General features: G+C 44.4%; 1 protein-coding gene across 4 annotated transcripts in view; it reads left to right on the forward strand.

The window, feature by feature from the left end:
- Positions 1-9907, forward strand: part of RNF2 (ring finger protein 2) — a 13926-nt gene extending 4019 nt beyond the window's left edge. The window contains exons 1-8 of one of the 4 annotated variants that reach the window (XM_075616918.1): positions 1686-1777; positions 2228-2512; positions 2712-2872; positions 3577-3792; positions 5681-5953; positions 6997-7047; positions 7876-8047; positions 9383-9907. In XM_075616918.1, coding sequence (XP_075473033.1) covers positions 2471-2512; positions 2712-2872; positions 3577-3792; positions 5681-5953; positions 6997-7047; positions 7876-8047; positions 9383-9484 — 1017 coding nt within the window. In that variant the 5' untranslated portion in view covers positions 1686-1777; positions 2228-2470 and the 3' untranslated portion in view covers positions 9485-9907. Of the gene's footprint in view, positions 1-1685; positions 1778-2227; positions 2513-2711; positions 2873-3576; positions 3793-5680; positions 6007-6045; positions 6970-6996; positions 7048-7875; positions 8048-9382 lie in introns of those variants that run through there. The other 3 variants (XM_075616916.1, XM_075616917.1, XM_075616919.1) reach the window with 3 other exon arrangements.
- The last annotated feature ends 2510 nt before the right edge of the window (positions 9908-12417 follow it).

A 12417-nucleotide genomic window follows, 5' to 3' on the forward strand; every position in this document is an offset into this window, starting at 1 on the left:
CAGCCATGCAAAAATCCTGGTACCGGGTGGCTCCTGTGTTCCTTACGTCTTTATCTGGCGGAAGGGAAGCAGGGGATGTATGGAGGAAGATATAACACACACAGACAGACACAACACAGAAAATGCACACACAGACACAGCGCCCTGTGTTTATAGAACAAAGGGCCATATTTACTACTAAGTGCTACTATAACACACCGTCCGTGTTAAAAGACACACCATGTCCTCATTCAAGAGAACAGGGCCATACGAGGTCTTATTTACTAACGGTGCTACTGCATAAGACCCCCTTCCACACCGGAAAAACACCTTGGACCCCAGTACCCTGAATTAGCTGTCAAGAGACATTATTTACTAAGCTGTTCGGGAAGGTGTTCTATAAAGTAGCACAGTTTCGTAAATATGGCCCAATACGGAGTCTGTCCGCCATACTCCCTGTAGATATTGTCCATCAACTTTGTGACAACCTCCTGAGAAGTTTTTGTTTCCCTTGGTGCCAGACTGGCCCGCTGAGGAAATGGGGAAATCCCCCGGTGGGTGCACAGCCCTGGCAGGCCAGGAACGCCAACAGCTGGGCAGAGGAGGGGGCCTTCTGGGCTTGCCCCCACTCATCTTGATCGATACCAGTGATTGCCACCTCTCCATCCTCTCCACCCCCCATGGGCTTAGATATCCCTGGTGGGCCTAGATGTCCTTGGCTATGCCTGGTGGGCCTAGATGTCCTTGTCCTATCCCTGGTGGGCCTTGTTGTTTTTGGCTATGCCTTGTGGGCCTAGATATCCCTGGTGGCCCTAGATGTCCTTCGATATTCCTGGTGGGCCTAGATGTCCCAGTCCAATGTACTCCCTTTTTTTGCAGATTCCTATTATTCTGACTGTAAAAGCTATAGGAAGTATTGCATGAATTGGCATTAACTGATACGGCTGGAAATGAGAGCTTTAGTGCAAGTGAGGGGGAGAGTGGACACACAAGATATGTTAGGGGAGAGAGCTTGGTGGAGGTCCGCATTTAGAAGGTGTCTTTAGATTTGACTTGAAGGTGATGAGGGAAAGTGTTTGGCGTAGACGGCGTGTGATGAAGTTCCACAAATACAGTGGAAAGGAGAGGGGTAGGAGAAGAGCGCAGGGGAGAGGAGCAGAGGAGCGTAGAGTCTTGAAGGCGAGGAGAACATTGTATGCTTTATAAGGAATATTATGGGAAGCCAGGAGAGCGATTTAATGAGGAGATGAGCAAACGCCGCTCTAGGAGAAATGGAAATGGCACACAAATAATATACTTAAAGTTCGAGGTATATCTGTTTTACCATTTTGCTGCTACAGTTAAAGGTGCGACCCCCCCATAGTCGGCCGGTGGAATTTCTTAGGGGCCTCTGAATCCCACTCCATCCTTATCAGAGAGCCACTAAAGATAAGGATCTATGGACTTTCCAATAAAGATAAAGGGGGGGGGACTTGCTCATTCCACAGGGACGTCATCCCACAGCATCCCATATTTGAATCCTGCTCCCAATTCTAGAAAAAACGTTCCCCACATATGGAAATTGTGGACGTATACAGATATTATATAGGGTAAAGCTTAGTGCTGAGTTGGATTAAAAGGTCAAATGAATTCCGAATAGCGCAATGTTCCTGAATTAGTTGCGGCATGACATGTAATGTGTTTGTATTTGTGTGTTTATATTTTAGTTGCGATGTCTCAGGCGGTGCAGACCAACGGAGCTCAGCCGCTCAGCAAAACGTGGGAGCTGAGTTTGTATGAATTACAGAGGACACCGCAGGTAATGTGGGCAGGAACACGTTTCCTTGGGCAGTATGTATGTAAGTAAGAGAACGTCACCATTATGTTTGCGTTTCACCAGTATTTAGGTACGAAATGGTTATTAAGTGCATAAGAAGGCTAGTGTCGCTCCCACGAAGTGAAAGTGAATCTATACACAAATGTCAATCAATATTTGTGAAAACATTACCACATGTTTAACACTCATATAAAAAGGGTACAAGAAATAAATAGACCACCAAATAACCATTAAGTTGTATGGTGCTTCTCACCCAAAATAATCGTGCATCCTGTTCTTCAAAAACTCATTTTCTAAGAATGGGAGTTTGACCAGATGTGAACAAAGCAGGGAAAGAATATAGTGTAGTCATTCATTTAGGAGGCGGGGGGGGGGGGAGATAATTATGGGGACTTCTATCTCATGCACTCACAATTAAGCAACACATTGAAGCTGGGTGGAGGATGGATACATACTCCATGAAGATCGAATTTGTTGGTGAGTCCTCTGAAGGCAGGAGGAACCACCCTACCGGAGGAGCGACTGCTCCGTTACTGATGACGGAAGAGGAAGAGGCTTCTCTACCGTTTCTCTTCCTGTAAGATCGCATTGAAATGCAACCTACCCTACAGAAACGAGCAAATAGATTATGACGTAGCTATTACTGTCACGAGGAACCCTGATGTGCCAGACCCTATGATGTTGGAGCTACGTCCTAGGGCACCCAAAGAGTTAAATGTGAGTGTATACGAGATTAAAGTACGTCACTTTGAAGTACGTCACTCCCCATACGTCACTTTTTTGGAATAACTTCTCCACGTATCTGTTCTTTGTTTGGGGCGACTGTTCTGGGAAGATGAGATGGTTTTTTTTGCTTTCAGTCTTTGAAATCTATTGGATGGCACTAGATTTTCCTTAACCCCTCTCTATCTCCCAGGAAGCAATAACCGATGGTTTAGAAATAGTGGTGTCTCCGAGAAGCCTGCACAGTGAGCTGATGTGTCCCATTTGCCTGGACATGTTGAAGAACACGATGACCACAAAAGAGTGTTTGCATCGGTTTTGCGCTGACTGCATAATAACCGCTCTCAGAAGTGGGTATGTCATGAAAAGTCACTTGCAAAATGCTTTGATTTCAATGTTTCTTTGCACAGGCCCACAGCCTGCAGTAGAGTATTCACATGGCAGCGGTCTCCAGGTCTCGGTTGGAGTGTTCCTGTCACAATCCGGAACAGTAAATGCAATTACAAGTACATGGTATATGTCATACATGTGCAATTTTAAACACAGACGGTAAATGCTACATGTGGAAGCAGTAACAATTCACTATGAAAAACTGTGTACAGGTAGTCCTTGTTTTCCGATGTTTCGCTTTCCGTCGGATGCGTTTTCCGACGGCGCATAATGCAGTAAAAAAACCTCATCCGCCGCCAGTTAACATTGGTTCCGCTTTCCGACTGTCCTGCTTCCGACGCGGGTTTGCGGGGCAAATTGTGTCGGAAAAGCGTGGACTCGCTGTATTTGTTCAAACATTTTCAGTGGATTATAAACTAAAGCAAGGTCCGTGATTGCTGTCCTGATTTGGGTTCCAATGATAAATAACTGCAGACATTCCCATACGTTGCATTTCCAAAATTTTAACGTGCTTGAGACCCACCCATACTATTTCCTTCCCATTATAATTTTAAGAAGGGCATTATTTTCCGTGTTGGGATGTTGAAATCCGTAAGTTATTTGCTGCGAATCCCTGTGAAACAATCTGCGGCCGGCGCTCCCCGTCATCCATCATTCTCTCTCCGCAGAAATAAAGAGTGTCCCACGTGTCGGAAAAAACTAGTTTCAAAAAGATCGCTGCGGCCAGATCCGAACTTCGACGCACTCATCAGCAAGATTTACCCGAGTCGGGACGAGTATGAGGCTCACCAGGAACGCGTGCTCGCCAGGATCAGCAAACACAATAACCAACAGGCACTCAGCCACAGTATTGAGGAGGGCCTGAAAATACAGGCACTCAACAGGTACGTACTCTCGGGGGGCGGCGGCAATTAGAGGCGGGTGAACTTATTGACGTTCGGCGCTAACATTCGGCGATCTTGGCAAACCCCGCAAAAGTCTGTCTGGCTTTCGCTTAGGAATCCGCGCCAAAGCGTGGAAATCCACCTGAATCCTCCGTTTCGCTTTCTTTGGTTTGATTTGGTGCGATTAAAGCGAAAGTTCGCACAAACGAGAGAAAGAGAAGCGCGGTTCTTCACATTCGGCAGCGGCCACGGAGATGGAAGTTGGCGCCACGAAAGTTCGTATGAACAAAATGTTAAAGGAGCAATCGGACCGGCCGATTTGTTTTTATAACACAGGTTTGAAGTAGGGGGGATCTGGAGCTGAACCCCAGTAATTTCTGCTCTGGTCGCCCCTTGCTTCCCGGAATCCAGACCAACGAAGGTAGTGCCAGTAACTCCCGCAAGTTTAAAACTCCTGCGTCACGTGAGCAGATAGGAAGCTGCACTGGATGACATCACGGCTCCCTATTGGCTCGCTGGGCGTGGGACCGTTGAAACGCCACTATTACGTGATCCCGGTTAGTGGAGCAGCTACCGGCACCCGCTACAGAGGTCTGTATCTCCCGAAGCAGGGGGTTCCCGGAGCTAAAGTGAACGGGGTTCAGCTCTGGAGACCCCCTGCTTAAATTCCACGATACACAAAGAAAAACTTGCAAAAGAAATGGCCGCTCGGATTGCCGCTTTAAGAGAGAGAAAAAAACCGCGGTGGATTTTTCCGAACGCTGAAGCGTCTGCGAAGATTTCCGCTTGCGAAGATATGCCAACTTTGCGGCCAACTTTGGGGAAACGTTAGCCCATTTCTGGCTGGGATATGTATCAACACGGTGCAATTTGTACCAAGACACAGCTCAAAAGTTTGTGCGCCAATTTGCACCAAAAGGAGATGCCTGAGACTTGTTAATTGTAACCTAACCCAAGAGCTGAACACCACCTGAACCAGGACAGGCGGATAACGCCACCTGAACCAGGACAGGCGGATAACGCCACCTGAACCAGGACAAGCGGATAACGCCACCTGAACCAGGACAGGCGGATAACGCCACCTGAACCAGGACAGGCGGATAACGCCACCTGAACCAGGACAGGCGGATAACGCCACCTGAACCAGGACAGGTGGATAACGCCACCTGAACCAGGACAGGCGGTTAACGACGGAAGGACTAAACCCATAGTGAAATGATGAATCATATTTAGAAAAACAAGTTATGTAAAGAGAACCTCTTAATTGATTAAATTAAGTGATCAAAAAAGAGGATAATGTAATGTCACAATACATTACGGGCACATTCTCCGTGCTGCTCCTCTGCTGGGACCTGGGACAGAGGTCTCTGCCCTGACTGCTGCACTCGCATAGAAAGTTATAACCGGAGCATAATCACTTACTCCCCATGTGCCGCGCGGGAGGTGCCGCGCGGGAGGTGCAGCGCGGAGGGATCAGCGGGGGATTATTGTAGTTGTATGGCGCCAACATATTGTGCAGCGCAGTACGATGTGGGAGGGAGGAAAATAACATTGCATAACAAGAGTACATAATATGTTAAGACAAACTGAGACAATAGGAAGGAGGTCACTGCCCCAAAGAGCTTACCATCTAATGAGACACGCGGAGTAGTACAGACACCAGAAGCTCCTAGGTGCCTGTAAAGCAGGGTTTATGATCTGGTTGTATCTTTTTTATGTGAGCGCACAATTCAGAATTGGCCACCAGAGACGGTGAAAAGAATGAAAGGGCTGTCTCCGCGTGGGCCCCCTGGTTCTGCACTTGTCCCTGGCTTAGATAAGCTGCGTAATGCAGCTGCTCTGGGAAGGGTTATTGGCACCGTTCATGGCATCGCTCCTCCATTTTCAGATTACAGAGGGGTAAGAAGCAACAGGTTGACAATGGGAGCGGAGCGGAAGACAACGGGGACAGTTCCCACTGCAGCAACGCGTCTGTGCACAGCAATCAGGAGGCCGGACCCAGCAACAAGAGGACCAAGACCTCGGACGATTCTGGCCTGGAGTTGGACGCCAACAATGAGACCGTGACGATAGATCCCGTGTTGGATGGAGCCAGTGAGATCGAATTGGTCTTTAGACCTCACCCTACACTGATGGAGAAAGATGACAGCGCTCAGACACGGTATGAAGCGCTCTTCCAAATAATGGCTCGTCTGTTTGATTCAAGGTGCAATCCTTGTTAGATTGTAGAAAAAAAAATACATGCATCCATACACGTACGCGCACGAATATACACATACGTACATATATACACACACGCATATACACGCACACACACACACACACACATACACATGCGCGCACACACATTTTCAAGTTAACAATTCAAATGAAATATTTGGCCGCTTTCATTTAATCAGAAATTAAGAAAAAAAAAATATTTTAATTGGGGCCTCAGCTTTTTAATCAAGTATTTACTCAACCTGCCCCCCCCCCCAGCCCCCACCCCCCTGAGAGCGAGTAAAGATAAGGGGATGGGGAGTGGGGGGATTTGCGTGCGCACGCTCCACTTTCTCACCTAGTGACACCACACAGAAGGGAGCCGCCCGAGGTCTCTGCTCTGCGTGTTTACAAACTCACTGTCAAGGATGATTTAAAAATAATTCTAGGTATTTGATTTTTGTAAAAGTTGTAAATCAGAGATTTAACCCTGTAAATATGTCACTGCCATTTTTGTCTTAAGTGGGACTGCACCTTTAATGGATCACAACTTCCAGCTGTTGTGATTTATTGTTGCTATTTCATATATAAATATTTGGGGTTTCTGCGTTTTTTTTTTTTTTAAATTGAGTCTTTTTGGTTTTGTGCGTATTTCACTCGTTTTACTGATATTTTATATGTCATATTTGGTTAATGAGCGCTATGTTTACTGACATGTTTTAAAGAGTCAGGATAGAGATATATAAAAATAAAGATGTTCATATTTGTATAAAAAAAATGTCCCTTTTACATATTTACGGTCAAATGTTTAACTGCAAACGGCACATCACCAAATCTTGAGTGTTTTGATTATATATACCAGTGTAAAAATGATACAACAATGTAATATCTCGCCTTCTCGGACCTAACTTTGCAATAAGAACAGAGATTGACAGGATTTCCACTTCTATATATGAAATTATTAATCGTTGTTTGCGTTAAAATCGCTCTCCTCGTCTCCCCCAGAAAGGCAGCTACACCCCACTTAAGAAAAACTGCAATTTGTTTTCATGTAAGGTAAGAACTGCGTGTTTCATATATCCAGAAAGGTTTTGGCATCCCTAACCATGTTACCCTCTTCTGCCAGGGGGTCCCAGAGCTGAACGGTGCCGCGCTACACTCCGGGAACTTACCGGTAAAGGTATCAGCGTTACGTCCTGGAATTTAAATCCCCCTGTGTCCCGTGGGCCAATAGCAAGGCACAGTGTCCCGTGGGCCAATAGGAAGGCACAGTGTCCCGTGGGCCAATAGGAAGGCACAGTGTCACGTGGGCCAATAGGAAGGCACAGTGTCACGTGGGCCAATCATTGTGTTTTTCCTGGAGGAGACAGTAACGCTGGTACTTTTTACCAGCAAGTATCCCGGGGAAGCAGGGTGTTTCCCCGGAGCTGGAAATGGCGCGGTTTCAGGGGGGACCGCCTGGCTCCCATCCTTTTATAAGTAAACGAGGACGGAGTTTCTTTAGCAGTGATGTATCCCCAGTGTTAAAGGTATCTCTGCTGCTAGATCATTTACCAACATTGCATCTGCTGGCTATCTATGGGGAGATGATCGTCATGAGAAAATGACATTGATGTCTATGGCACCTGGACCGCCCTGTGCCGTAAATGATGTCACCAATGTGGTAACACGGTGACTTTCCGTTCTACCCTTTTAAAAATGTCTGTAACGTCAACATGTAACAGTGGGGAGTAAAAGAACGAGAAAACACAGCATTTTTGGGGTGTAGCTGCCTCATATTTGGGGTGTAGCTGCCTTTTTAAGAGGGTTTGCCCTGCCACTGATGGTGGTTGTAACTGGGTTTCGGGTTCCGCGTGTTCAGTACTGTGGCGTTTTACCTTACAGATACATCAAGACTTCAGGCAACGCCACGGTTGATCACCTATCGAAATATCTAGCAGTAAGATTGGCCCTCGAAGAATTTCGAAGCAAAGGAGAAACCGACCAGATTGGCCTGGAAGCCGCCAGTGAGAAGCAGTATACTATTTACATCGCTACGGCCAGCGGGCAATTTACTGTGAGTAATGGAAAGACCATTATTACTTCTTCCTTTTAAGACGCTTCCCCACATATTTAATCATTGATGCCGAGTATATTCGTTGCCCTCGGGAGGGGAAAGTCCTTCCTAGAACCAGTGGGATCAAAATGGCTTTGACGCTTTTTTAATAGTTGATGGCAAGAGAAATAAAAAGGATGAAACGACTTGTTAATGTATAACGCGTAAGTAAGTCGCGGTGGAGAGCCCTTCTCCCAGGGCCACGTTCTCGTTACAGACATTGTGGAGATTACCTCTTATTTTTTGCCCCCGGATATTGTGGAATTACCTCTTATGTTTCCCAGTCGTCTCAATAAAGAGATCACATGGTTATTGTGAAGACATTATTCCTTAATATTATATTTATTTCAAAATACCCTAGTGTTGTTTTAAAGATTTGGTGTCCGTATCCTGCGTTTAACCCTGAAGAAGTTTTAACTAAAGTTACATATTTATTGAGCATTAATATTTCCAAATGCTGATTCCATAATGAATGTGCTATCCCACACATTGTATAGACAGACGTCAGGCAGCCGTTATAAGCTGAAAGTGACAGTCCTTTATATCTAACCATTTCAGTGCCAGAGAGTCATGCCACCTCTGTGGCCACAACCCCTCTGGCACGTCTGTTACGTGATCGTGCCCCCTCCTCCCTGGGGTAGAGGGTCTTTCCTTCCCATACACCGAACATCATTGGGATACAAATGTTGAAATCAAACTATTAATCATATTCACCATGTGTACATTGGGTTCTTGGTGAATTCCAATTCCTTTTCCCTGGCTGGAACTAGAGTAATTGTGTATTCATATTTTGCACTGTCAGAGTTAGCTCCTCCTTAATATATTGCCTTATCTGAACAGTTGGTGAAAGCTGTTTGAAATAATATATCGGGGGATGGCAGAATTGTCCAATGCTGTTATACTGTGCAAATAGTGGGATGTTCAAGGTCACACGTGTTTTGACCTTGAATCCACTCCCTTGTAGGGTTAGGTGTTACATTAGTTTTTTTTATCATGACATTGAGATAATTATCTGTTCAGTGGGAACATAAAGAGCAGTAATCCATCAAATATTTTAGGCAATTTCCAACCATATAAAAATAATTGTGTAAGGTATTTATTTCTCAGATGAAACGGAGGATACGTATTCTCCAGGGTACGAGTGTTGCGGACATCCCATTGGTCTATCTGAAATGGAAATGTTTTATTATTGCGGTCTTATCGCGACATTACGATGACATAGGCATATTTCCAACACTAATCTCTAGTGGGGACCTGTGCGATTCTAACACCCGGTGGTCTCCGTCTCACTTCCAGGTGCTAAACGGCTCCTTTTCCTTGGAACTCGTCAGCGAGAAATACTGGAAGGTGAACAAACCGATGGAACTTTACTACGCGCCCACAAAGGAGCACAAATAATCCATCCGGACGTTGCTTTCATAACGGCCGTTTTGTTACCCAAGAAGATATCGGCTCACCTGCTTTGTAAAGCAAGTGTTACTGTATCACCCCCCCCAAAACTGTTCTTGTCGGGCACTGCTAGTGTCTGTTACAGAATACACACGTGTTTTTTGTGAACCAGCAGTTACGGCGTTAACAAGGGGTTATAACTGACGGAGTTCTGAAAGTGAAAAACATTTCCCATTACAATTTTGTACAGTGATGTATTTATATATTTCAAGTTCCTGTAGGCATGTGAATGTTTGTGGCTATATACCTGGTTCTAGTTGGCAAAAAAACAAAAAAAAATAACCTGTTTTAACGAGTTGGAAGAAATGAAACTAATGTGTGTTCCAGGAGGCGGAGTTGTCAGTGTAAATAAAAGATTTTCGGTTTGGATGACGGGAGACTCTTTTTAAATTGATCGACCACCTTTTTTGTTATGTAAGTGGATAGGACCGGGGTGTTGTTACACGCAAGCGCCACCAATTAATTCACTCTGTACTTCCACATGCGGAGGTAGTTTAACAAAACTTTTATAAACTTGCATTACAGGTTAGCTGTACTCTGCAGTCACGCCGAGTATTGCGGCAGGCGGAGGTTTAAGAGTCCCATGTTAAAATGGATAAGAAGCAAAAAGGTGACACTGTGGGCTCATTTACATTTCATTACCCAGACTCCCTCGTTGCGTGTATGCAAAGAGATAATGGGGAAGGGCAGGGTTGCAGACCTGTTGGAAGTGAATGTGCTCACAAGTGAGATTTTTATTTCTTCGAGGCAGTGTTTATGGACTCATACAAGACCCCACAAACAAGATCATCTTATTACTGATCAAAAAAATAAAGCCCTGAAATAGAACAAAAGGACATTTAAAAGATCTGTCCAGATTTTTTTGGTTTTATTTGGTCGTGTGTGTGCAAGGGTAATATTGTTATTAAGTACAGCCCATATATGCAGATTATTTTGTCACCATTTATTTTTTTCCCCATGTAGTTATCCTAACTCGTATTATACAATTTAGAAGGTAAAATACTGCTTCAATTCCAGCTAGATCTGTAAAACAATACATATTCTACAATGCAACTATACCCTATTTCCCATAATCCTACAAACATATATGATTTTAACGCCAGTCTGTAGAAGTAGACGGATATAGAAAAACCTGGCCTGATGCCAAGAGGACAGCCACACCACAAAAATGAGGCAAAGAGGATGACAAAAAATTATTTTTTTGTAAAAAAAAAGAGACTACACGGACATATTTCACCCAAAAGGGCTTAATCAGTGTGTGCACTCCATGGGTATTTTTTTTTTTTTTTTTTTTACAATAAATCCTTTTTTGGCATCCTCTTTGCCTCATTATGTTTGTGGTGTGGCTGTCCTCTTGGCATCATGCCAGATTTTTCTATCTGCTCTTTAAACTGATGCTTTGCACACAGAAGAAACTACCCTGCAAGTGAAACAACTGCTGCTGTGGATTCCACTCAGGAATAACAGGACTGTCATGTATTTGTGAGCATCATTGCAATATAGGTGGTTATGTCAATGCGTTGGGACAGTATAAAAGGTCCAAGGTATACTCTATATAGGGTGGGACCGTAGTCCAATGCTAACACCTCCAGAAGACCACTCGCACATCTCATCTGATTATATGCTTGCTAAAGGGTTTCTGCATTATTGCTATCAATTCACATAGAAAGTATATTGGATAAATATTATACACCAGTTTCTCTTTCATTTGGAAGTGAGTCCCATATTTTGAGCCCCAGGTTTCCCCCCTTTACTTTCAGATTAGGAGATATCATCGTATCTGTTGAAGTCGACGGCAGGCATGTATTTGCGTAGTTACTATCCACGTACAGGTAAATTGTACAAACATTTCTGCTCCATTTCTTATGCAATCCGCTTGATGCTCAAATGTCTTCCATCTAGAAGCATTACTGATGAGTAAAGGTTACACTGCCACACATCTAGGTCATTTTGTGTCATACATCTCAATCTGTGCGTCACCTAATTCCTCCTTACTCGCGCTAATCCCAATGCGAGACAGTGCAGCAAAGTCCTTCTCCGTGGATGCTGACAAGCAAAAGAACGCAGTTTCATTTTACTATAATAATAAAATTTTAAAAAAGCAGCCGTGGAATTTAAATACATTGAACAAAGTATGTATGCCCAAAAACCTCAGTGTTTTGGGTAAATTTATTTTAAATTTCTCAATGGTCCCAAATTAAAAAACAAAAAACTCCGTAAAACAAAACGTATATCCCAAAATAAAACCAATTCACCATGTACTAATGTTAAAGAAGCAATTCTGCATTAGTTGTAAAAAAATAAAATTATAGGTGGAAAGCAGGGGGGCTCTGGACACCATTCATTTCAGCCCTGGGGCCCCCCTGCTTCCCAAGATACAGCTCTGTAGGTGGTGCCAGCAGCAGCTCTGGCTGGGCTATTGAAATGGTGGCTTAAATAACCCACATCACGCAGGTCAATAGGAAGCCATGACTTGAACCGTTACAGCTTCCTACCGGCCTGTGTGACAGTGGGTTTAACCTCTGGGGCAGCTAAAGCACCCGCTATGGATGTGTGTATCTCGGGTCCCGGGAGCTGAAATGAATGGATTCAGGTCCAAATACCCCCGGCTTTCCCACCTATTACAAAAAAAACCCGTTTGGCTCCTTTAAATAATCAACATACAGTAACCGAAATGCTTTAGTTTAAAAAAGCAGGTAAATGAGACGGTGAAACACCCTTCCAACCCGTTCAATGGCTAAATATGTCACATGGCAAAATAATTCATTTTTGCACTTGCAAAGTCAAAGTACTTCTATGGTGCAAAGCCTCATTCTGCAGCTGCAACCCCTCCCAATGAGGGGACCGATGTGTTCAGGTTCATCTACTAATAAAGAAAACAC

This window comes from Ascaphus truei, chromosome 10 (genome assembly GCF_040206685.1).
Source record: "Ascaphus truei isolate aAscTru1 chromosome 10, aAscTru1.hap1, whole genome shotgun sequence".
Classification (NCBI taxonomy): domain Eukaryota; kingdom Metazoa; phylum Chordata; class Amphibia; order Anura; family Ascaphidae; genus Ascaphus; species Ascaphus truei.